Consider the following 26,978-nt stretch of genomic DNA (forward strand, 5'->3'; position numbering starts at 1 on the left):
CCCAGTGTAGTTTAATACCCCTCGGAGAGACTGCAACACCTGACTTGACCTTATGATATATCAAGAATGTGAGGGGATTTATCCACACTTTTTCTTTCTTGTCGTAATAAGGGTAAACCTGCGCCAGGTTGCGCTGTCTGTTCTCTGTTTTATTTTTTTTATTATTAATAGCTTTATTATTTTTAAAGATTTAATGAATATACTATATGCACAATGCAGAAGCAATTATTTGTTCTTTCTTTACCCTACAACTACACCAGGTTTGTTAGTTGAATTAATGAATGAGATGACCGTCTGGTTTAAATTATTAAAGTTTTTTATATATGGCTGGGGGGGGAGGTCTCTGAAAATAAAAAAGAATGGGTGTCTACAGCTTGTGTTTACATGACTATTGATGCAGTAGTGGGAGTGCAATTATACATGCACATCACTGTGGGTCTCTGTATGTAAACAGAGGCTGTAGACATGCGTTTCCACCGGCCTCTGTATACAAACACTAGCCGGCAATGACGGGCACCGCTGCAGGAGAACAAAAGCAGGGGCAGAAGTAAGTATGAGTTCTTTTTTATTTTTTAGAGACCCCAAAGCCATAAATAAACCATTTTATAATCCTGGACAACCCCTTTAAACTGCAGATATTGAAGTTGGATTTCAAGTTATATATCCGGACCCGTGTAGAGTAGTCTGAGCATACAACAGACTTGAGATTGATCAACTCACTACTTGGGCGTAAATAAGGCTGCAATTTACTGCACAGAAATTTGAGATAGAATCAATTTACCCAGTTACGATTCATTTTTGAAAGAAGGAAATGGAGAAGAAAGTATTTCACGATTCATGCATGGGGAGCAGAATATTGACATTTGATATTTTTTGGTTCTCTCAGTCTTCAGCTGCAGGTAACTCTAACATACATGTGTAGACTGGCAGCTTTTCGCATCAATTTCTAACCTGAATTCCTATCAAGTAGCACTCTTACTTCCTGACCCTAGTCAAAAACCTCTCACTCAGATAAACCAGTTCCCTACACTGTACTGAAATGACCCAACCACCTCCAATCAGCGCTGTGCACAGTTGGGAATCTTCTCCTTCTGGAATGCTGTATATATACTGGTTTGGCTTTAATCCCACATCATGTTGTTAGGCTTCATGAAAGTCATGCTTGATGGTAACGGGCATACTCCTCCAGCTCCATGCTTATCTCGGTATACCTCATGGCTCAGCCTCACAGATCATAAATGAACTAAGACCTCAATAACACAAATATAACCACAGTCCCTGGTCACATATCTCATGAAATTAATTAGGGCAGCATTAAAGATAAAAATCAAGACCTTCTACTCTGCATAAAACTGCCGAGATTTTATAGCAGAAGTAATCTGATCGCTTCTGATGTTACATTGTCACAAAATGTACAAAGCTCAAGATAGTTCAGCGCTATTAAAGGAAATGGTTCCTATAAAATGCAAGACTTTAAAACAAATTCTGGGTTGGCAGAATGTTAAAGGGGTATTCCTGTATCATTTGCCCACGTTTTTAGACTATTTTGTGGGAGAAATGTCTTTGAAGCAAGGAAGATGCTTTACATTGACATATGACCTGGTTTCCAATTCAGAGGTCAGAAGCACCCTTCACACACTGAATGGATATTTAAGTAGAACAGTTCAATAATTTGTGGAAGGATATACTGTATTCTTTGAACCATGCTTTACAGGGTAAGGATGTTAAATGCTGATCTTATTTTTCTATATACAGTACTAATGTATTTTGAGCTTACAAAAAGCAAAATGAATGAAAAAAACTGCTTAAAGACATAATAACAACATAACAGTATTATGATAGGTTACTGAGTGATATGAATACTATGGTCATGAATTAAGTGATCAGGGAGCTCTTACCAAATACTCACAATGCATTTCACATTTGATGGGGTTTAATATAGTAAAATCACAGTATAGTGTTTTTCATATACAGTACTTTGTTACAATACAAACCAATGTAATGTGAAACATAATAGACAAAGGAGAAATCTTATGACGTATTAATATATCCACACATACAGTGTGGGGAATTCATCATTGTCTTTTTTGTCTATGTTTGGCGTTGTTTTGGCGCAGTTGTGGTACAAATGCTGTTTTGCAACTTTCCATTGCGCTAAATGAATATAGGACAGTGCAAAGTCACTTCAAAATGTGCCAAATTCATTATTTGCATAGACTGCTTTTCACAAAACTGAAATGAATTCATGATTTGCAATTTGGAGCAAATTTTTGTTTAGATGCAAGTTCTGGCTCAAAATGACTCCAGTCACCTCCAGAAAAACCACTACCAAATTTATCAAGATATCAGGAGACATGTGCACCAAACAAAATACAATTTTGCAATAACCCCCCCACCCCCCAATATTATGAAACAAACAAAAAAAAAACAAAACAAATACAACAACATACATAGACTTACTTGATGGAATTGAACATAGACAACCAAGTCAAAGACAAATTGTAATGATGAATCCCCCCAGTAAGGGCTCATGCACACTATTGTGCGGGCACAAGTCGGGCGTGCTGGAGAGGAAGAGAAGAGAGCGCTGCTCACCCCTCCTCTCTTCATAGAGAATAGAGCCGCCTGGCCATTCTTACGGTCAAAGATAGAGCATGCTCTATCTTTTTTGCGGGCACAGTAGAACGTGTGCTCACCGTCCTGAGCCGGGTGCCGTAGACAACTATAGGGGACATATATGCGGCCGTAAATTTACGGCCATATAAGTTCCCTATACGTTAGTGTGCATGGACCCTAGTTCTATGTATTGTTCACATGTAAAATGTATTGGTGAGCATCAATTAGACACATAAGAGAAGTTGTTGGATGTTGTTACACCTGGGCTATGATGCGTGTGGTATACATTCGGCACTGCCAGGTAATGCTCTCAGCATATTTAGACTAAATGGAACGAATTTATCATTTACCAGAATCTCTCTGATTTTAGATGTATTTTGCGCACGTCTAAAGAGGTTATACAGCTTGATAATTGTGGCTTTGTGTAGCCACATGAGGTCTGCAGTGGATTTCTGACTCATGTAATATAATTATAAAACAAGAAAGATATCAACAATGACTTGTATAACAGTCCAATATTTCCCAGAACCAGCGCCACTCTTGTCTGTGGGCCATATCTCAGTTTCCCTCAGAATAATGAGTCTGTAGAGCCCTTTAGTGATGAGCATTGTTATTTCTCTTCGCTCATACTGTACAGTACTAACAATCATAGCAATAGACAGATTTATCCACTATTATGAATAATGTTATGTAATACTGTTGTCCCCAGGAAACCAAAGCCATATTTCATAGAGTCAAAAATGTTCCTTCCACTGAATTCTCTTGTGAATGGAAGGATATCTGGCAGCGAAAGACACGCAGCTGGAATCTGCCATACAATCTGTAGCGTGTTGAGATGGATCTTAGTAGCACATGCTTGTAGATGACTGTATTCCTCCAGGGGCTATTAATGGCACAATTTCACTTGCCGTGATGCCGCTGATAGCTCTTCTTCAAAGTACAGAATCTGGTCCACCAGAAAACATTCGCTCGCCCTGGATACAAGAGTCTCCAGATGCCTCTTCACTTCTTTTTCGCTGGTTTTATTTTGCTTTGCTTTTTTGAGGTAACCATAAACCTCATCAAATGATTTTGCTCCCATACTCTGTATAGCCGATCTATGGGACATATAAAAACAATTTATTATTATACAGTTTTGTAGTAAAAATTTGCTATACCAAGGTTTGAATTAAAGAAATTGAATAAAACAGGAAAACATTTCTTTGCCTTTCCCTTATACTCTTAATATAGCAATAGAATATCTACTGCTAACAATATATCATTATGAAGAAAGAGCCAAACTGAAAATGAGTAGGCCAAATAATATCTTACTACAAAAGTTGAGAGTAGGGAATTTGTAGGAATTTCACATTTGAAGGCGTTTTCATGACAAAAATATTGGGTGCACCAGTGTTTTATTTTAAAACCACCCCCACCCCCAACTAAAGCCCTGCCCTCTGCTCCAGCCTCCTGAAATCTGGTGGGCAGCTGCACTACCAGACAATTGCAGTTTGTGGCATGTTTCAAGGGCTTCCATACCACAAAACTGGCATATGAGTTTTGATAAATCCCTCGTGTTATCCACAGGACAAGTTCTCAATATTAAATTGTTTAGGATCTGATACCCTACAGATCAGCATATGAGAAACAGAGAAGTAAACAGCACTGAGATCGGTAAGGGTGAGCACTATTTTGTTATGTTATAAACTAATATATTGCAGAATATTTAAAGTTTCCTGTAAGAAAAACTTTATAACATTCTAGTTTTGGATCTGTCCATAGAGATGAGCGGATCTGAAATTTCCAATAAGGGTTTGGATGCGTCTCACGTGACCCAGGCATATTGCCAGATTGGCGACTGAACAGCTCAACAAGCTAATTGACGCCCTGAGCTACTAGCCATGGCTGTAATTGGCCAGAGGTGTCATAACCATGGCTAGTTGCTAGGGGCGTCAATTTGCCAGATTGGCCGTTCGGTGGCCAATCCGGCAATATGTCTGCACAAAGGATGCATCTTAACCCCAAACCTGATTTGAGACTTTGGGTCCCCTCATCTCTATCTGTCCAATTAAGTTATTGACGGCATGGTTTTAGAGGTTGGTGAAATTTGTATGTATTACTGTTAGAGATGGGCGAATTTGTCGAAATTCGGTTTGACTCCATTTACCGAATTTTTAAAAAAAATTTGATTCGACTTGAATCATGACGAATCACGTTAAAAAAAACAGGTATTTCCTGGCTGCAGAGAGCCTATAGGGTGTTGTAGAACGTTGTGCCATGCTTAAATATGCATAGGGAGCGTGGTTTGGTCTTCAAACAATGCTGTGTTTTAGTATGATACGCACACGACAGCCGCCGCTCTTAGAATCGCTTCACTCTTCATGTTCTGTTAAACGCGGATACATGTAGAAACCCCCCAAAAGAGTGCAGAGGGTGTCGGCAGTAATTCTGCATTGACGTCACTGATCATTTTTCCCCTTAATTTCATCCTTCAGTGTCCGCTTTCAATTGGTCAATAATCCATCATCAGTATTGCTAAAGCCATAAACAAACAGGAGTGGATCCAAAACAGAGATGATCACTGTGGATATGCAGAGAAAAAGGGATGGGGACAGAGAGAAACAGCGCTACCTAGTGCGAGATTATCCTTGGTTAGTTTGGGGGTGTTCTTGAGGAAGAGGTGCTCTTGGGTGAGATTCGGTACTCACCTTTGCTAGTTGTGCTAGAGACACAACGCTGGGTCAGGCATATGTGACAAGTGACCGCTGCCGCGTCCCCACCCTCGCCCCAAGGTTGGGTAACAAGGGCGTATAGCAAATGGGCTGGAGGGTAGGTCACTGGTTGTGCCACCCTATGTGTAAAAATGGGATGTCAGAAAGGCGCTGGTCATCAGGGTTAAGAGGTTTCCTTTTATTCAAAGATATTTTGGACAACGCGTTTCGCACTCCAACGAGTGCTTCCTCAGGTCTAGGCTTGTTGTGCTGGAACATGGAAAGCCACAGAGTGGCACATTGACAGATCGTGTAGGTGGCAGACAATTCCAGTCCCTGGTGAAGATGCAGTCCTTGGTAGGAGGCAGATGGAGTTGTGGCCACGCATCAAGTTTGTCTGCCCAGTAGTCCAGGGGATCCTATACCTGGGGTGGTAAAGTGCCGTCCAAGTAGGCCACCACCTGCTGTGTGCCATTAGGTGTTGCTGCGGCGGCAGGGTGGACCTCCACATCTGTTCCACGTTTCTCCCTGGCCATTGGATGGTGACGCTGCATGTGTTGATGCAGGGCCGTGGTGCAAACGTTAGCTCCCTGGCCACGCTTCACTTTCTGCCCGCAGATTCTACATATACACACGCTCGGCTCCTCTGGTGTCTTAACAAAAAACTGCTACACCACTGTGGTGGTGATTTTACTGCCAACACTCGGGACTGAGTGACTAATAACACCGCTGCCTCGCTGACCCCCTGTACCACTGCTTAATTAGACCACCGAAGCGTAGTTTGTACCCCGCGGCCGTTTGGCTCCCGTAGCGACTTGCTGCCTGCTCCGCTGCCCGACGAGCAAGCTGACACTCTCTTCACCCGACGATGATGAATCCCTTGCTACACCCGGCTCTCAAGTGCGATCGGCTACATCATCATCAATTTGCATTTCCCTGTCACAAGCAGTGGATGATTGCCCCACCTCTTCACTGCCAAGCAGCTGCTGACTGTCCTCAAGCATTTTGTCCTCGCTTTATAGTGGTGCTGAGTCCAGACCACCTAGAAGCTTTCTGGCTGCGGGTAATGAACAGGACAGAGGCTGGTTGTGGACAAGTGAGGGCAATGACCTGCTCCTGGGCCATGCCAACTAATTGTTGTATCTGACGAGCCCACGGACTCTTGGCTGGGGTTGTCAGATGTTATATTTGAGGAATTGGGTGACCTAGTCAACCAATCAACAACCTTTGGGTTGTTGATCAACCCACTGCCGCTAGATGACAACGGCAGTTCTGGCCTCACAGAGTCACCCCTGCTGCGACGTCCCCTTACTGTGCTGCGACCTCCGCCTGCTCCACCTGCCACCTTTCTGTCTGACATAGTCATTAATCAACTACGTGGATTTGACACTTATTTCTTGCTCTCAGCTTCAGCAACACAAAAAGTGGGGTATCTGTATAACACAAATTCCCATACTTTTTGTGTTGAGAGTAAGAAATTCGTATCAAATTCATGTAGTTTATAGGGTAATTTTCGCTCCAATTACAGGGTGTCCGTTTTAGGGTATCTGTACAACGCAAATTCCCATACAACGGACACCCTGTAACTGGAGCGAAAATCACTCTATAAACTACGTGGATTTGACACAAATTTCTTGCTCTCAACTTTAGCAACACAAAAAGTATGGGAATTTGCGTTATACAGATACCCCACAACGGACACCCTGGGAGAGGAGCAGAAATCACTACAGCAGCTGTGCGGATATGATACAGATTTCTTCCTAGTGGCTTCAGTAACAAAAAAAAACTGCTATTTGGGGTATACAGATCCCCCTAAACGCACACCCTGGAAGAGGGGCAGAAATCACTACAGCAGCTGTGTGGATATGAAACAAATTTCTTCCTAGTGGCTTCAGTAACAAAAAAGAACTGCTATTTGGGGTATACAGATCCCCCTAAACGCACACCCTGGGATTGGAGTAGAAATCGCTACAGCACAATACAGTAGAAGCAGGTGGACGCTACAGACAGCACATGCAGAGTGAAATGCCGAGATTGCAAATGGCTGACAGTTTTTATAGGGCTGTGTGATATCACATAAGCCTGCTGGTCGCTGATTGGCTCACAGGTCTGCAGCTGTCATCGAGGGTGTTCCATTCTCCTTCCCAGAGGTCTCTGCCCCATGTAACACTTTTTGCTCACGCCCATTTAGCTAAAAAAAAAAAAGCGAGGGAAAAAACAACTTTGTTCCCATGAGTCCGTGTAAACTTCAGATTCGTGACAAATCGAATTTTCCGTGAAATTCGTATCGAACTCCATTTCGTTCTAATCAATTCGCCCATCTCTAATTACTGTATATTTAGCAAGTGGGCCTGAAGACAACAATTGAAGCAACACGATGATGTACTCAACAAATATAACTTCTCATTTATGTGTCTATGCATACAAGCAAGACATATGATACTGTGCCTGTAAATTGTGTTAGTTAACACTTGTGTATGAAGCAGATCATTCACATTTGTCACAGCCAAGCTGGTAAAGCCCTCAGGAATTCTTGTTGTGCCCTAAGCATACCTTAGGCGAATTATGTTCTCTTTACTAAGTAACTACAAGCCAAGAACAGTTGGCAGCTATGATGCATTTGATGAACTAGAAAGTTAAAAAGGTAAATGCAGATCACCAACCACATAAAGAAAGAATAACACATGTAATGTCCAGAATCACAAAGATATATCATTCCCAAAGGATGTAAGAAGCAGATTGTACTTACATAATGAGCATATGCTCTTAACTACAAAGACATGGAATAAGACATCAGAGGATGCACGGACACTAAATTGTTTCAGACTGTAAGGAGAATCATCGGGTTATTTGCTCCCCAACAACCGGCAGTGATAAGACAGCATGTATATAAAAAGTGTATGTGGATAGATAGATAGATAGATAGATAGATAGATAGATAGATAGATAGATAGATAGAAAAAAATAAAAAGACAATGCAATAATAGAAACATGCAAAAAGAATTCTACATAAAGACAGGGATGTATAGCATATGGCAATTATCTGGCTAAAACATGTTCCAGTTTTTCCCATATCAAAGGCAATTAAGATGATCTACTGACATGACTTAGTGGGAAGATCAATTAAGCACAATATGGCACTACAAAGTATATAATAGCACCATATTGTCAGAAAATTACTTTACACTGATGAGAGGGAATCAGTGTTTGGAACCTTTGACTTTCAGGTTCCATGTCTCACCCCCCACTACAGCTTTGAAAGTGAGACTGGTTTTTGCTTTATATTTAAGTTTTCATTATTTTAGTATTTTGTTAATCCCCTTTTGGGTATAAAAAGGAGAAGGACTCCAGTCCAGTGTTAAAAGCCAAAGTACTGGAGTGTATGAAGTAACTTATAGGAGGATCTTATAGGATATTCACATATAGCTCAGAATTGAGGCCAATATCATTAATCCTGGTGAAGTATCCAATGCCTTTGGCTGTGAAACTACCCCATATAAGCAAGCTTCCGGTCCCTTCTATTTCTCGATCAATTAGCCCTCTTTTCCCTTGATTCTTCCACACCTATTTTCACCCTTTGAAAAACATTTTGTTACTATATTACAAACAATATATATATACATATAATATCCTGGTTAGTACAAATCACTTTTGAAGACTAAGACCAGGGTTAGCAGTTATTATCATCACAGACACAATAATAGGTAAAACTAGAGGCAGAAAATATAGCACCACTTTACTGATGGAAGCTTAGGACATACCTCACTAACTCCTCCCATTTTAAATCCGTAAAATGAACTGGAATGCGAAACACAGAATGTATCTGTGTTTATATGGTAAATCTGCACACATAGCATGAACAATACCATGACTTCTTTCATTTATGAAACAGTTTTAGGCATCAAACCAAAACACTATTACAGTACTAAACTGGTGCCATCGAAAACTAACGAGTAGCTAACACCAAAACCACTGCATTTCTTTGACAGACACACTGAAAAAGAGATCCAGAACCTTGCTGGTTGTTGTGGCAACTGTTCCAGTTTGCATTGACATTAGTTTTATGTACCGTATTTTCCGGACTATAAGAAATCAAAAGTGCGCCTTATAGTCCGGTGCGCCTTATGTATGGAGGAGGGCAGTGGACCCTACTTACATAGGTCCCCGCTACCGGAGACAGCAGATCTCCAGCGGGAACTGCAGACCATGTGGCACGAACAACAGGCACCATAGCGCGAACCAACTTCTGCCGCGTGGTCTGCAGGTCCCGCTGGAGATCTGCTGTCCACGGTAGCGGGGACCTATGTAAGTAGGGTCCCCTGCCCTCCTCCACCTGTACGGAACCCCTTCCCCATCTCCCTGGGGAGACCGCTCACCTCTTGCCGGGTCTGTGGAGAGTCGCTGGTTGTGACCTCTCCGCTCGGTTTTCAAACCACGCCCCCGGACCTCCTCCACGCCCCCGGACCCTGCGCCTTATAGTCCGGTGCACCTTATATATGGAATTATTCCATATATAAGGCCTTTATTAGTATTGCCCCTTATAGTCCGTTGCGCCTTATCACCAGGAAAATACGGTATCCAATATGCTGTAAACATTATTTCTGCAATAAAGCTTCCCTTCCACAATAACAGTGAAAGTAGGAGATCTCTTATCACCCTCCTTTAACAAAGGCAATGACAACGGAAAAAACCCCACTTGGCTTATACTCAAGTCAGGTTACACAACGCGATGTACCTCAGAACGGGTCCTGCAAGGAAATCCTCTCTGAGGAGGTGGCAGAGGAGAGGGAGGGAATCCTCTACATAGACGTGTCAGGTCCTCTGCAGAGCAGGAACCAAATCATAGGAAAATACCATCCCATGTCCATATATGATATTTTTACATCTCTGAAGTCTAAATTATTTGATGTAATCCAATGAATTCTATTTTTTGGGTCAGACTGAACTGAATCTTCAATCTCTACTATCTAGCATGTCATAGAGATACTGTACTCTTATCCACTGGGCTATGCAGCTACCGATTATGAATGGAACGATTTTATCTAACTAAGAGCTTGACTAGAGCCTCCATATAGTTGCACTGTTACATAAGCTATTACATAAGGGAACCTGTCAGGGCGATTTGGGACACAAAACCACCCACAGGTCCTTATGGATCAGTGTCCCAAATCACCTCATCTCACCTCGGCATATTAACCCCCCCGGAAACAATGCACAAGCACCGTAGGTACAGCCCATGTGGAGTGAAGCCAGGTTACTGTCCTGGCTTCACTTTCCGCACCGTGAGAGAAGGCTCAAGCGTGGCACTTGAAGATATCAGTCTGATGTTCCTCCTTGACCTCCATGCTAGGTAAGTATAAAAGTTTATTTTTTTACCCTCAACCACATGCCCATAAGGACCTATAGTTAATTTAGGGTCCCAAATCGATCTGACAGGTCTTCTTTAATGCACTGGTATATAAAGACGTATCTTCTCAGAGATATCTCTATGTATCACTACATTATCCTTTTTTATTTATTTTTAAAGAATATAATGAATACAATGAAAGTAAATGTATAAGACACAAAATAAATAATATATTTTATAACAACCCAGACAACCTCTTTGCAAAACATGTGGTGCACATTACCTATCAAATTTGTTTATGAGGAAACACACAAATATTACATTTTTAAACACAATTTAAATGCCCCATGTGACCGAACCCTAAACATTTTAAAATTCTGATAATGTCATTTTTCTTTTCTTGAAAATATTGTATCGCCATGAGTATCATACTGTATGGTTTGGGGGGCTGCTTCAGGGCAGATTGGGTGGAGGCTGCTGAGCATTTCATTAGTGGAATGCATTTCCCACCCTCAGCTTATACCCCTGTCAATATGTTCTCCCAGTTTTTTGTGGTAAAATAAGGGGTCTTGGCTTATATTTGGGTCGGCTTAAACTCGAGTATATACAAAACTTTATGACATCAAACATTCTTAAAGATGGAATCAACATGATGATGTTCTCCCTTAACTTTCCTCTTGGCCCCCTACAGCATGATGATTTTACACAATGAAACGAAGGTATTCCAGCACTCAGAATCTTCTTTAAAAAAATATTTGAATTTTTATTTTGTAAATATTAAAATTGCAAGGTCACATCCTGGCATATCATCCAAAAAAGAAAAGATCTACGCGTTTCGGACTAGTGTGCTTGCGTCCTTATTCACAGATCATGAATAAGGACGCAAGCACACTAGTCTGAAACGCGTAGATCTTTTCTTTTTTGGATGATATGCCAGGATGTGACCTTGCAATTTTAATATTTACAAAATAAAAATTCAAATATTTTTTTAAAGAAGATTCTGAGTGCTGGAATACCTTCGTTTCATTGTGCATCATTCAGTCAACCGGCAGGACTGCCTTTCCGTGCACCGAGAGCTAAGGAGGAATAGGACCTCGTCTATATTGAGGATGCAGCTTATGTGAGTGAGCGGTGGCTTTCTTTCTATTGTTTCCTATGATGATTTTACCTGTGGAATGATTTGGGAACTGGTAGACTTACCAAATTCTGGCCACATTCAGTATGTACCCCAGTATATCTTTCAACAGGGCCAATGTTGCAATCCTGGTTGACTTGAAACCTTCAGCAGAATGACAAGAACCCTGGAAAGTTAACTATGCCTAAAGTTGAATCATAAGTATATCGTACCAATAATGAATATATGGATATATTTATGGGTAAATCATACAAATTAGACAGTGTCTTAATATTAAGGTTTAACACTGTTATTTTTATAAACATTTGGAGGGGTTGGGAAGATTATCCGCTTTCTTTTAAAGTCACTTTCAAAGCTGGTAATTAAGCTGTGACCTCAGAGGCAAATGTTGATTTAATATGCACACGGAAATTACAATTCTGACAGCTAATCAGTGCCAAGAGACGCCCAGGCCAAACGGCAGCCAGCAGCAAAGCAGGTGTTAGGAATAGAAGCATCTGCCATATTGGTAGTAGAAGTGACATTTAGGCTGGGAAGACCTTGTCCTGTTAAAATTCAGATGATGTGCAAGAGTTGTAGCATTCTGTATACATGTTTTTAAAAAAAAAGATTTATTACAAACATAAATATTATACTCTTATAAATATTCAAATTATTCAAATGATATTCGTACTAGCAAAGTTATTGGTACATATGCAGTAATCACCTATCTATATTGTAATACATACATACATACATATATACACTCACCGGCCACTTTATTAGGTACACCATGCTAGTAACGGGTTGGACCCCCTTTTGCCTTCAGAACTGCCTCAATTCTTCGTGGCATAGATTCAACAAGGTGCTGGAAGCATTCCTCAGAGATTTTGGTCCATATTGACATGATGGCATCACACAGTTGCCGCAGATTTGTCGGCTGCACATCCATGATGCGAATCTCCCATTCCACCACATCCCAAAGATACTCTATTGGATTGAGATCAGGTGACTGTGGAGGCCATTTGAGTACAGTGAACTCATTGTCATGTTCAAGAAACCAGTCTGAGATGATTCTAGCTTTATGACATGGCGCATTATCCTGCTGAAAGTAGCCATCAGATGTTGGGTACATTGTGGTCATAAAGGGATGGACATGGTCAGCAACAATACTCAGGTAGGCTGTGGCGTTGCAACGATGCTCAATTGGTACCAAGGGGCCCAAAGAGTGCCAAGAAAATATTCCCCACACCATGACACCACCACCACCAGCCTGAACTGTTAATACAATGCAGGATGGATCCATGCTTTCATGTTGTTGACGCCAAATTCTGACCCTACCATCCGAATGTCGCAGCAGAAATCGAGACTCATCAGACCAGGCAACGTTTTTCCAATCTTCTACTGTCCAATTTCGATGAGCTTGTGCAAATTGTAGCCTCAGTTCCTGTTCTTAGCTGAAAGGAGTGGCACCCGGTGTGGTCTTCTGCTGCTGTAGCCCATCTGCCTCAAAGTTCGACGTACTGTGCATTCAGAGATGCTCTTCTGCCTACCTTGGTTGTAACGGGTGGCGATTTGAGTCACTGTTGCCTTTCTATCAGCTCAAACCAGTCTGCCCATTCTCCTCTGACCTCTGGCATCAACAAGGCATTTCCGCCCACAGAACTGTCGCTCACTGGATGTTTTTTCTTTTTCAGACCATTCTCTGTAAACCCTAGAGATGGTTGTGCGTGAAAATCCCAGTAGATCAGCAGTTTCTGAAATACTCAGACCAGCCCTTCTGGCACCAACAACCATGCCACGTTCAAAGGCACTCAAATCACCTTTCTTCCCCATACTGATGCTCGGTTTGAACTGCAGGAGATTGTCTTGACCATGTCTACATGCCTAAATGCACTGAGTTTCCGCCATGTGATTGGCTGATTAGAAATTAAGTGTTAACGAGCAGTTGGACAGGTGTACCTAATAAAGTGGCCGGTGAGTGTATATATACAGGCAGTACCCGGGTTACATACAAGATAGGGTCTGTAGGTTTGTTCTTAAGTTGAATTTGTATGTAAGTCGGAACTGTATATTTTATCATTAAAATCCCTGCCAGAACTTTTTTGGTCTCTATGACAATTGGATTGTAAAATGTTTGGTTTTCATAAGAATCAATATTAAAACTAAAGCTTCTTTACAGATACATTTGCTAACTGTTACAAATGATCATTGAAGCCTAGGACTAAAGTACAATAAATTACCAATATCCAGAGGTCCGTTTGTAACTAGGGGTCGTCTATAAGTCGAGTGTTCTTAAGTAGGGGACCACCTGTGTGTATATGTCACGGGTGGTCCCGCGACCCATGTCGCGGGCTCACCCGTGCCTTCTGTCCCCCGCCAGCACGCCGCAAGCGCCACTTACGTGCCCCAACTCCTGGCGCGTCTGCTTCGGCTCCGGCTGCTGCTGCTCCGTCCTCTGTGTGCGTGTGTCCCCGACACCTAGGGCGCGCGCGGCAGCTTCTGCAAATTTAAAGGGCCATCGCGGCACTAATTGGCGCTGGCCTTTCCCCCATAATCTTCTTAACCCTGCCTCTTCCTGTTACCCTTGCCGGATCTTTGTACCTTCCCTAGAAAAAGCTGTATTTGATGCCTTGTGCTGTTATTGAGATTTCCCGTTGTGACCCTGGTTCCGTTTCTGACTTCGCTCCTTTGCCGCCTGCCCTGACCTGTTGCTACGACTCTGACTCCGATCCTGTGCTGCCTGTCCTGACCTTCTGTCTGTTCCCGACTACGAGTTTGCCTGCTGTTTATGTACCTCGACCTTGGCTGCCACTGTGGACAAGTCATGCCTGTGGAACGACCTGGTGGTACCACGCCGCAGCAAGTCCAACCCGCTTTGCGGCGGGCTCTGGTGAAAACTGGGTGCCACTTAGACTCCGGTCCCAGGTAGTGGCTTGTGCCATCGTCCGCAGTGGTCCAGAGGATCCACAACCTCTAAGCCTGACAGTAAGATCCGGCTATGGATCCCGCCGAGGTGCCGCTTCCCACACGACCATCTCTGGCTACCTTCGTGGTCCAGCAATCCCGAGAGATTGTCACTCAACGTGAACAGCTGGAACAGGTTACCACCATGCTGCAGCAGCTGCTAGCCACCCAGCAGCAACAACAGGTTCCTGAGGCTGCTCCAGAAGCTCCCGTTGCCCCGGTCAGCCCTCCTGCCGCTGAACCTAGGCTACGGCTGTCTATGCCCGGCAAGTTTGATGGCGATCCCAAGTTATGCAGGGGCTTCATAACCCAGTGCTCCCTGCACATTGAGTTCATGCCGTTTCAGTTCATCACAGAGCGATCCAAGGTGGCATTCATCGTCAGTCTCCTCTCTGGAAAAGCCCTGGCCTGGGCTACTCCTTTTTGGGACAGAGGCGACCCGACCACGGATAATCTCATCGCGTTTCTGACAGAGTTCCGGTCTGTCTTTGAAGAGCCTGCACGGGCCTCTTCTGCTGAGACTGCGCTGTTGAATCTTCGGCAGGGGGATTCATCCGTGGGAGAATATGCAGCCTTTAAAAAGGGACTTTCCTCTCATGTTAAGGATGCTCTGGCCGCTCGGGACCTGCCGTCTACCCTGAGTGGGCTTATCACCTTGGCCACCCGGATTGATGTGCGTTTTTGGGAGCGTGCTGAAGAGTTACACCTAGAACAACCACAGGTCCGCCCACAACGTCCTCCTCGCCTGGCTCCTGTTTTTCAAAGGCCGCTTCTGTCTACAGTTGTACCTTCTGTAGAGGAGCCTATGGAGGTGGACAGGCTTAGACTCTCTTCCCAGGAGCGTATCAGAAGATGTCAGGGAAACCTCTGCTTCTACTGTGCCAGCCCTGCACACTTCCTGGGGTCCTGTCCTGTGCGTCCCCAGTCTCCGGGAAACGCCAGCAACTAGGGTTCTTGGGAGTAGCGTCCCTAGGTGTAAGCAAAGCTTCTCCATGCCTGATGATACCGGTGCTTCTCAGCATTGGCACCGGCACCTGAATCCAGGTTTCTGCTTTCTTGGACTCAGGTTCCGCAGGGAACTTTGTGGATGCCGCTCTGGTCTCCTGGCATCACATCCCCGTGATTCGCCTAGAGAAGCCACTGGTCATCTCCTCTGTCAGTGGTCAAATCCTTTCTGACCCGGTCCAGTACTGCACCAAGCCTCTGACCTTGCAAGTCGGTGTGCTGCACAAGGAGAGACTGTCCTTTTATGTGCTACCCTCCATCCTGTTGGGTCTACCATGGTTGCAGTTCCACGCACCCGTTCTTGACTGGAAGACGGGGGAAAGATCCTTCGGTGGGGACCTGACTGCCAGTCTCGCTGTGTGGATTTGCCTCTTCCAGTGCCTGTCCTGGCTTCTTCTGTGACTCTCAAGGCCCTGGAGGGTCCCGCATGTTATAAGGACTTTTGTGACGTCTTCTCGAAGAAGCAAGCCAAGACGTTGCCACATCACCGTCCCTACGGGGCCGAGTGTACCCGCTCTCTCTACACCAGAGACCACAGCCATGTCGGAGTATATCCACTAAAACCTGCAGAAGGGATTTATACGCAAGTCCTCTTCTCCGGCTGGTGCAGGTTTTTTTCTTTGTGACCAAGAAGGACGGGTCACTCTGTCCATGCATAGACTATCACGGTCTTAACAAAATCACAGTTAAGAACCGCTATCCGTTGCCATTGGTCACCGAGCTGTTTGACCGTCTTCGTGGAGCCAAGATATTCTCTAAATTGGATCTTCGAAGGGGCTTACAACCTCATTCGTATCCGCCAAGGAGATGAATGGAAGACTGCTTTTAATACCCGCGATGGAGACTTTGAGTACCTGGTGATGCCGTTCGGACTCTGTAATGCACTAGCCGTCTTCCAGGAGTTCGTGAATGACATCTTTAGAGACTTGCTTTATGTCTGTGTGGTGGTCTATTGGATGATATCCTGATATTTTCTCCGGACCTTGAGACCCACCAAGTCCAAGTACGACAAGTACTCGATTAAGGGCCAATCGTCTCTATGCCAAACTCGAGAAGTGTCAATTCCATCAGCGGAGTATTCCATTTCTCGGTTATATCATCTTGGACAAAGGCCTCCGTATGGATCCTGCCAAGTTGTCTGCAGTTCTCCAGTGGCCCCGCCCAGTGGGACTGCACTCTATACAGCGATTTCTGGGCTTTGCAAATTATTACCGCCAGTTCATCCCACACTTCTCCTCTCTGGTGTCTCCGATTGTGGCACTTACCAAGAAGGGTGCCAACCCCCGACTCTGGCCTGCGGCAGCTTAAGAAGCCTCTATGAACTTGAAATCTAAGTTTGCCTCGGCTCCAGTCTTGGTGCGTCCCGACACTGAAAAACCTTTTCATCTGGAAGTGGATGCCTCCTCGGTAGGGGCCGGAGCAGTACTCACACAGAAGGGTCCCAAAGGCCGCACAGTCACCTGTGGATTCTTCTCCAAGTCTTTTTTCCTCCGCAGAGAGAAATTACAGTATAGGAGATCGAGAATTGTTGGCGATTAAGCTTGCCTTGGAAGAGTGGCGTTATCTTGTGGAAGGAGCTCGGTTTCCGGTCAGCATTTATACGGAGCACAAAAACCTCCTCTATCTCCAGACTGCTCAGTGACTCAATCCACGTCAAGCTCGCTGGTCGCTCTTCTTTGCCCGGTTCGATTTTCTCATTCATTTACGTCTGGCCGAGAAGAACATCAAGGCTGACGCCCTTTTTCTCGTGCCCCGGATGTCATTGGGGAAGAACCGGCTCCTCGTCATGTCATCTCTCCTGACCGACTTGTACTGGCCGCGCCCATGGATCTTCGTCTATTACCTTCTGGCAAGACATACGTAGGACCTGCACTACGAAGGAGAATTCTGTCTTGGGGACATTGCTCTCGTGTGGCTGGGCATTCTGGGGTGCAGCGTATATCGCCCTCATTACCCGATTCTATTGGTGGCCAGACCTGGCCAAGGATGTTCAGGATTTTGTGGCTCCTTGTGCTTCCTGTGCCGGAATAAGCCATCACGTCTTAAGCCTGCTGGTCTTCTTCTGCCGTTGCCGATACCCAGCTGTCCGTGGACTCATATTGCTATGGATTTCATCACGGATCTACCGTCTTCTTCAGGCAATACCATCATCTGGGTGGTGACTGACCGTTTCTCTAAAATGGCCCATTTTATCCCTCTGCCAGGTTTGCCAACTGCTCCATGTCTTGCCAACCAGTTCTTCCGCCACATCTTTCGACTCCATGGACTTCCACAACACATCGTCTCTGACCATGGGGTTCAGTTTGTCTCGAAATTTTGGTGTTCTCTCTGCAACCAACTACAGGTGAAATTGGACTTCTCTTCCGCCTATCATCCCCAGTCTAATGGGCTGGTGGAGAGAGTTAACCAGACCTTGGGCTGTTATCTACACCATTTTGTTTCTGCCCGTCAGGACGATTGGTCCACTCTGTTACCTTGGGCGGAGTTCTCCTACAACTCCTTGGACTCTGCATCCGCGGGCTCCGCTCCATTTTTTGTTAATTATGGACTCCATCCTCTACCTCTGCCCATGTCGTCGGATGTTCCTGCTGTTGAGGAGGTGGTACAGGACCTGAAGACCATCTGGGAGAAGACCCGCCTTTCCTTACAACAGGCTTCAATTCGAACAAAGTTCCAAGCCGATAAAAGACGCAGGCCTCCTCCCATCTTTTCTTCTGGTGACAAGGTCTGGCTGTCTGCCAAATACGTCCGGCTTAAGATTCCCGGCTACAAGCTTGGTCCTCGCTTCCTGGGTCCCTTCGAGGTGATGCATCGCATCAAACCAGTCTCCTAGCTGCACCTTCCTCCCACCATGCGCATTCCGAACTCCTTCCATGTCTCCCTGCTCAAGCCTGTCATCTTGAACCGCTTTTCCGACAGCTGTCTCCTCCTGCTCCTGTGGCCGACTCCTCTGACATCTATGAGGTAAAGGAGATCCTTGATACTAAGACGGTGAGGGATAAGCGGTTCTTCTTGGTTGACTGGAAGGGGTTCGGGCCGGAGGAGAGATCCTGGGAGCCCGAGGACAATATCCTGGACCAGGACCTCCTGCAGAGATTCCTTCAGCCCAGGAGAAGGGGGAGACCGAAGGGGGGGGGGGGGTACTGTCACGGGTGGTCCCCCGAACCATGTCGCGGGTCACGGGCTCACCCGTGCCTTCTGTCCCCCGCCAGCGCACCGCAAGCGCCACTTACGTGCCCCGGCTCCTGGCGCGTCTGCTTCGGCTGCTGCTGCTGCTCCGTCCTCCTCGGCTGTGTGCGCGCGCCCCCGACACCTAGGGCGCGCGCGCGGCAGCTTCTGCAAATTTAAAGGGCCAGCGCGGCACTAATTGGCGCTGGCCTTTCCCCCTTAATCTTTTTAACCCTGCCTCTTCCTGTTACCCTTGCCGGATCTTTGTGCCTGGTGCCCTAGAGAAAGCTGTATTTGATGCCTTGTGCTGTTATTGAGATTTCCCGTTGTGACCCTGGTTCCGTTTCTGACTTCGCTCCTTTGCCGCCTGCCCTGACCTGTTGCTACGACTCTGACTCCGATCCTGTGCTGCCTGTCCTGACCTTCTGTCTGTTCCCGACTACGAGTTTGCCTGCCGTTTATGTCCCTCGACCTTGGCTGCCACTGCAGACAAGTCACGCCTGTGGAACGACCTGGTGGTACCACGCCGCAGCAAGTCCAACCCGCTTTGCAGCGGGCTCTGGTGAAAATCGGGTGCGACTTAGACTCCGGTCCCAGGTAGTGGCTTGTGCCATCGTCCGCATTGGTCCAGAGGATCCACAACCTCTAAGCCTGACAATATATATATATATACATAGATATACATCTTTGTAGAACATGGTGACATCTAGACTCCAGCCTAGAGGAACTCCCTAACTTTTAAATAAGGAAAGCAGGTAGTATAGATTTCTGGAAAAATGGGCAGGTATTATGGTCCTGGCACTAATATATTGAGACTGGCACATTGTGCACCAGTCTGAATAATCGGCACACTGGGCTACAACATACAAAAATATACAGCAATAACAGCTACGTGCTGCACACCTCTCTTGCAGAGCTACAAACAGTCAAGGGTTAATCCAGTAAACCCAAATTGTATAACATGGAAAATAAGTTCTGACCGGAGCTCCCCATTCTCTTGCTTCCGTGTGTCCTTCTTCCAATATGTCACTCACAAAATAGAGTAGTTCACACTCCTCCAGCACAAATTCCTAAATCCTCTGATAGAGATATACCGCTATTCAGACCAACACTCCTGCGTTTTTCCTGTGACCTCCTCCATTTGCACCATATGTTGCGGTGGATCGCTAGAAGAAATTCACCCGCAGATAGCGTAATACAGTTTAACACTCAGGATTTACTTAGATTACAAACATACTCACAAAATAGCAATAAAAATGCGTATGTAAAACTGGGATGCCAGCTACACGTTCTCACCCGACCTTGGGTTTCGTCCTGTACGGCAACTCCCCGGAAGAAGCCATAAAGGAGCGAAATCCAGGGTCGGGTGAGAGCGTGAAGCTGGCGTCCCATGTTGGAGTTTTACATGCGCATCTTTTGAGAGTATGTTTTTAATCTAAATAAATCCTGAGTGTTAAACTGTACTACACTATCTGCGGGTGAATTTCTTCTAGCGATCCACCGCAACAAATGTTGCAAATGGAGAAGGTCACAGGAGAAATGCAGGAGTGTTGGTCTGAATAGCGGTATATTCCTAAAGGAGGATTCAGGAATTTGTGCTGGAGAAGTGTGAACTACTCTATTTTGTGAGTGACATATTGGAAGAAGGACACACGGAAGCAAGAGAATGGGGAGCACTTGTCAGAACTTATTTTCTTGGCTGCAACATGCCTGAATTGCTAAGATGAATTTCGATTTACAGAACTTAGATGTACAGATCCGCCTTGTCCCCTACCAACTTCAATTTATAGGCTAGTAAAAAAGAAATGGGCCAAAGGGACAAAGAGTTGCGTTGCAATTCCTTGGAATGTGCCAGGACTTTTTCACACCTTAAAGGGAACCTGTCTTACACCAGTTTTACACCATAAAACTACTAATCCCCACAGGTAGGGTATGAAATGTCCTTTTTAGCATTCCCTCTTTTATGTGAAATCTCACCCCTGTACCTAAAAAAATACTTCCCCAAAGTCATGAAAATATGACTTTTCTCACCTCTTCTTTCCTTAAATGGAACCTGTCACCACATTTTCACAAATACTAGCTAGTGACAGGTTCTCATGCAGCCCTATTAACTAACTGACAGGTTTACCTTACATCCCCATAAATCCATGTCTAACCAATGTGTGCAACTGTGCACATGGTAGTATATGGCGTGGTCACAGCATGTCTCCGTGCACTTCTACTCCTCCTCATCCTCCATGGAGGCATGCTGTGATTTCAGGACCCTAGATTACATCACCCTGGTCACATGACATTAAGTGGCCAATGATGTAACAGAGCTCTCTCTCAATGTTCCAAATAGCAGCATGTTATGTGGCAGTGAGAGCTGTCAATCAGGAACAAGGAGGCAGGGCAATGCAGTAACCACTGAATATGGAGGACCTCACTGGACTCACTTAGTGTCAATGGACTAACATCAGGTGAGGTGCATAAAAGTTTAGGTTTTTTTAATTATAGGTTTTTAATTAAGTATTTATTTTGGATAGGTTAATTTTCATGTTTGGTTCTCTTTAACCTCTAATTTACCTTATCCTATGAGGGGTGCTCATCCCTACCCTCTACACCCAGCTTATGGCTCATTGGCTCCTGTTTGTTCATATGAACACGTGAATGGAGTCTACTGCACAAAAAAAAAGTATTCCCTTAGGTCTAAACTTACTATCAGCATTTACTTTTGTACATCAAAATATAACTAAATGGAAATAAAAATCAAATGACAGAAGCCAAACTAATTTAAGTCATAGAGTGGAAGCTATGAGGAAAGCTGATATTTGCACTCAAAGCCTGTATATTAATTCTGCAGACAAACTGGTATCCCTGTTTAAGTAATGGAAGCTGTCAAGGAAAAGTAGGCCATACTTAAACTGATCACACTTCCTTGCTTGGTCTATTTTACAGTTCCTAATAAGCTGTGCAGTGTTCTAGAATATCTCTTATACTCACATTTCAGCATTAACAATTTCCATTATATCTGTGTGAGAAAACATAAAAGGGTATGTAAAGTAAATGATGGAAAAATAGGGTAACAAAGAAAATGAATGTTATCATCAAGCCCATTTTATTTCCATTAACAATTCCTTCCTGCTTTATTTTACATACATTAGCATAAAAATACAACATGCATATCTTTTAGGGATCCCTAAAGGGAATAGGATATAGGTCAAATATACCTGGAGTCTTAAAATGTCTTTATAGAACCAGGATAAAATATGTTTTGCCCTTCTTTAAAGACCTTTAGGGAATAGTTGAAAAAGCAGGTAATTTTACGTACCTGTTTTGTGTATAGTAGGTCAGATGCAAATACAGTAGTGGTAAAGTAAAAAACTTCTATTTTTTTTTTAATGCAAACATAAAAAAAAAATATAGGGACTGGGGTTGGAATAAAAAAAAGTGTATAAGAGCCATTTATAAGAGGATATATGCAGTCAGAGTCCATGTGCGATCATATAGTGCTGTCCTATATAGAGGATGCACATATTTAGTACATCCAACAGAAATTATATTTCATACTTATATGAACAAAAAGTAGTCAAATCAGCCAACGCAATAAATCAGTGCCTAATTTACTAACTCCTATGGCATTACAGCCTTGCACCCCCAGGGTCCCAGGGTCAACATCTGCAAAGAATTTGTATGTTCTCTCCATGTTTGCATGGGTTTCCACCGGGTCCTCCGGTTTCCTCCCACACTCCAAAACATACTGGTAGGTTGATTAGATTGTGAGCCCCATTAGGGACAGGGACCGATTTGCCATGCTTTGTGCAACGCTGCGTACTCTGCGTGCATTATATAAATAAAGAATTATTATTATTATTATTAACCTTTGTCTATCACCTATTGTCAGCAGTGCATCCTGTGTTATCTGCTTTCAAGCAACAGATTATTTTCTACTAAAACTTGATTTTATCTAGATTGTTTTTCCATATGATAAATTCTTTTTGATATTCACGATTTTTCACAAAATTAAAAAACATGTGGCTGCAATAAAAAAATATATTAATTGTAGGACGTATTCAATAAACTAAATGTTTCCAGTAATTTCAGCCTTTGCAATGTAAACTGTGACAACACACCAAAATGACTACGTAACACATTTAGATATCATAAAATGTAATTTTGTGACATTTGTGCAGCAGGAAACCAAAGGAAAACAAATCATTTGCATAACTTTGATTTTCTTTTATTTTCACAATTTTTGTCAATCCGACAGTCAGAAAGAAACTAATTAACATGGACTGAATGGCGAGGCCTGAGTGACATGATAACAACCTGAATAAGATTAACCATGTGAATGAAACACAAGGAGGTTATTACAATAGGAAGACAAAAATGCATTAGTTATGCTGCTATGGTTTCGTTTCATTAAATTCTGATTCTGAGAAGTAAAAGACTACTAAGGCACATGGTTCACATCAAATACAAGTAGGAAATAATCCCTGACTAAAGAACAATGTATGTGAAACAGCTGATGCCAAGAATCGTTAGGGTGGAGCTTTCTTTTCAATTTTACTTAAATTTAGTTTTATTGTTTTTTAATTAACCCCTTTCCGCACCTTGACGTGATTCTACGTCATAGGATGTGGGTCGATCCCGCACCTTGACGTAGAATCACGTCATGGCGATCGCCCGGGCTCGCGATCCCGACTGTTTAACCCTATAGACGCCGCGGTCATAGTGACCGCGGTGTCTATGGTGCATAGGCGCGACGATCGGCACCCTCCATGCAGGGCACGGAGGTGCCGATCATTACCATGGCAACCCTGAGTTCCGATAAGGACCCCAAGGCTGCCTATAGTAGCGGCCTGTTAGGACCTGAACTGTGCACGATCTAACAGTGCAGCTGTCAACCTATGCAGAATGCATAGGATGACTATGTAATATGCTGCAATACATTAGTATTGCAGTATATTACAATGAACAAGTGATCAAATGATCACCTGTTCATGTCCCACCCTGGGACAAAATAAAACAGTAAAAAAAAGTGCAACTAAAAAAAAATTATTAAAAAACAATAAAAGATAAAAAAAAGTGAAAACCACAACATATTGGGTATCACAACATCCGTAACAACCCACTGAAACCGTACGGTGAACGCCGTGAAAAAAAAACACAAAAAAACCACTCAACATTTTCACATCTGACCGCATAAAAAGCACATAAAAAGTGATCAAAAAGTAAAATTTACCCCCACATGAAACAAGAAAAATTACAGCTTGTCCTGCAAAAAATAATCTCTAAACCAGCTCTGTAAACAAAAAAATAATAAATGTTCTGCCCATTGTTACTTGGCGATACAAAAACAAGCAAATTTCTCACAAAATGAGTTCTATATTCTGCAAAACAAGTTACCCATAAAAAAGCCATATAAATGGGGTATCGCTGTAATCGTGATGACCCATAGAATAAAGATAACACATTATTTTTATGGTACAGTGAATGTCCGGGGAAAAAAATGCTAAAAACCATAAACAAGAATTAATGATTCTTTTAACCACCAGCAAGAAAGAGTTAATAAAATCTGATTATTAGCTATTGAGCCCCCTGTAAATGATGTACCTGAAAGGTGGATCTCATCCACAAAAAAATAATCCCCCATATGTCCAAATTACAAAAAAATAAACATTTTATAGCCTGTAAAATGTGACATTGCAGATCTGCTCCGAATGGCGCCTCCTTCCGTTCTATACTTGGCCGTGCGGCCGTACAGCAGTCACCACCACATATGGGGCAGCCTCATACTCGGGAGAAATTGGGTATCAAACTTTGCGAAGTTTTTTGTCATTTAATACTTTGTGACGGTTTAATTTTTGACCAAAATTAATATATTGTCTAAAAAAAATTACAGCTTGTAAATTACACCTCCATTTTGTTTTAACCCCTGTGAAGCATCTAAAGGGTTAACACACTTCTTAAAGTAGATTTTTTACACATCGAGGGGTGTAGTTTCTAAAATGGCATGTTTTACTGCTGTTTAGGCCTCTAAAAGCCAGTTAAGGGTAATAAGGGTTTTGGCGATTTTCATAAAAATGTGAAAAATTGCACCAAAAATTCTGAACCTCCTAACAACCTAGAAAAGAGAGAGGATGCATAAAACCCTATGCCGATATAAAGCAGACATTCGGGAAATGTTAGTTATGAAGTTAATTGGGTGCTATGACTATCTGCATGAAAAGCAGAAAATTTTGAACTTTGAAAATGAATAATTTTTAGAAATTTTTGCCAAATTTAATTTTTTTTCATAACTAAACACAAAAGATATCATCAAAATGTTTCTATCACTTTGAATTACAATGTGTGACGGTAAAACAATCTCAAAATCCCCTGGATATGTTAAAGCGTCACAAAGTTAGAACCTCCTATAATGACACAGGGGAAAAAAATCAGGCCTGGTCCTAAAAGGTCTAAAATGGCTTAGACACAAAGGGGTTAAAGGGGTTGTCTGGGAATGAAAAAATTATATATGGCTGGTGAGGGGGGAGATTGTATAAATAATACATTTCTTATAATCTCCTCACTCTTATGCTGTTGTTAAGTCTCTGTGCAGTCCGTCACTGCCGGACCCTCTTTATATACAGACTCCAGCAGTGCCGTCCCAACAACTGTCGTGTGCCTGCTACATGAGTCAGGTGGTAGCAGGTCCGCGGCTGTGACCATGAGAGCCACATGGTAGTGACTGGCCACACTGTGGCTGAGCAGGAGAGTGAAGAGAGGTCAGTATATAAGGTTTATTAATTTTACAGCCCCTTCAGCTATTGTGCTTTATTGATACATTGATACAATATAAATATTTAGTACCCCGGGTTACGATACACAATAGGTTCTTTAGGTTTGTACTTAAGTTGAATTTTTGTTTAAGTTGGAACTGCTATATAACTGCTGTATAAGTTGGAAATGTTATATTCTATTTTATATTTTAACTGCTATATTATATATATTTTATAATTGTAATTCTTGAAAAGAAAAACATTTGTTTGTCCCTGTGGCGATTGGATTTTCAAAATTTTGTGCTGTCATGGAAACAAGGATTATCTATAAAACTTCATCACAAACACCTTACAGCTGATCACTGCAGTGGGAGCACAAGAGAAGGTTCCGAATCTCTAGGTAAGTATAAAGGTAAATATAAAGGTTTGTTTTCTTAGGTAGCGGCTGAAGAGGGACTTGGTGTAGGGAGATTTGGGACACTAAACCACCGGTCCGTAAGGGCCTGTTAGTGGTTTAGTGCCCCAAATTGCCCTGGCAGGTTCTCTATAAATAAAATAGAAAAAAAATATATAAAATAATATATGTTCAATGATTTGTACTGGCACAATGGTTTTATGGTACATTACAAATATGACTAAATTCTGTGTTCTAATTGAATCCTCTTCAGTTCTAAAATGTCTCTTTTGCAACTAATTGCTGATATTAAAGAAGTAAAGTGTACTGTGTCGTATGTGCCAGTTCAGAAAACTTGGGGATGTTTCATCTTTCTAGTATGCGCGTCCTGTTACATTTTCTTACATAAGGCTTGTTAAACTGGAAACAAGCTATGAATAAGAAACCCAACTGCAAAACCACTAAATAAGATTAATAGACAAGTGGAAGGATTTCTAGAAATCAGCAGGCAGATGTGTGATCGTTGGCCATAGCCTTCTTCACTAGGCAACCACACAAGATTTTGTCATTATTCTTTACCTTGCAATCTTCTCAGCAACTAATTGTAGAACTATTTTCCTTTGTTTGACAGTATCAATAAACCACTCAAACTCCCCACATTCTGAGGCTGCGGTGTGTAGCCTAGTGCCGTCACTATTAAACAAGCCACAGGAATGATCTAATGATTTTTCAGACACTTTAAAGACCTTGCTGGCCTTGTGATTGATCAATACTGCTTACGTTCTTACTTTCAAAGGTGTGGTAATGGGTTCATATCCTCCAAAGCACTGTATGACAGAACGAGACCAATATCTCAACATGTCTACACTAAACCATATTCAAAATTTAAAGGCCTTTTATTATAGCTTGTATCTATCATGAGCTAAAACATATT

The 26,978-nt window shown here is 43.0% G+C and overlaps 1 protein-coding gene across 3 annotated transcripts in view; it reads right to left on the reverse strand.

Moving 5' to 3' along the window:
* Positions 1–504: 504 nt before the first annotated feature.
* NEK11 (NIMA related kinase 11) overlaps positions 505–26,978 on the reverse strand; it is a 168,175-nt gene continuing 141,701 nt past the window's right edge. The window contains exons 16-18 of one of the 3 annotated variants that reach the window (XR_011855881.1): positions 21,890–21,917; positions 11,854–11,932; positions 3,626–3,713 (exon numbers count right to left, since the gene is read on the reverse strand). Coding sequence is in view for 2 of the 3 variants with exons in the window: in XM_072153484.1 (XP_072009585.1) it covers positions 3,503–3,713 (211 nt within the window). In the remaining variant the exon portion in view is untranslated. Of the gene's footprint in view, positions 3,714–11,853; positions 11,933–21,889; positions 21,918–26,978 lie in introns of all 3 variants that reach the window. The other 2 variants (XM_072153485.1, XM_072153484.1) reach the window with 2 other exon arrangements.

Source organism: Engystomops pustulosus, chromosome 5 (assembly GCF_040894005.1).
Source record: "Engystomops pustulosus chromosome 5, aEngPut4.maternal, whole genome shotgun sequence".
Lineage (NCBI taxonomy): Eukaryota > Metazoa > Chordata > Amphibia > Anura > Leptodactylidae > Engystomops > Engystomops pustulosus.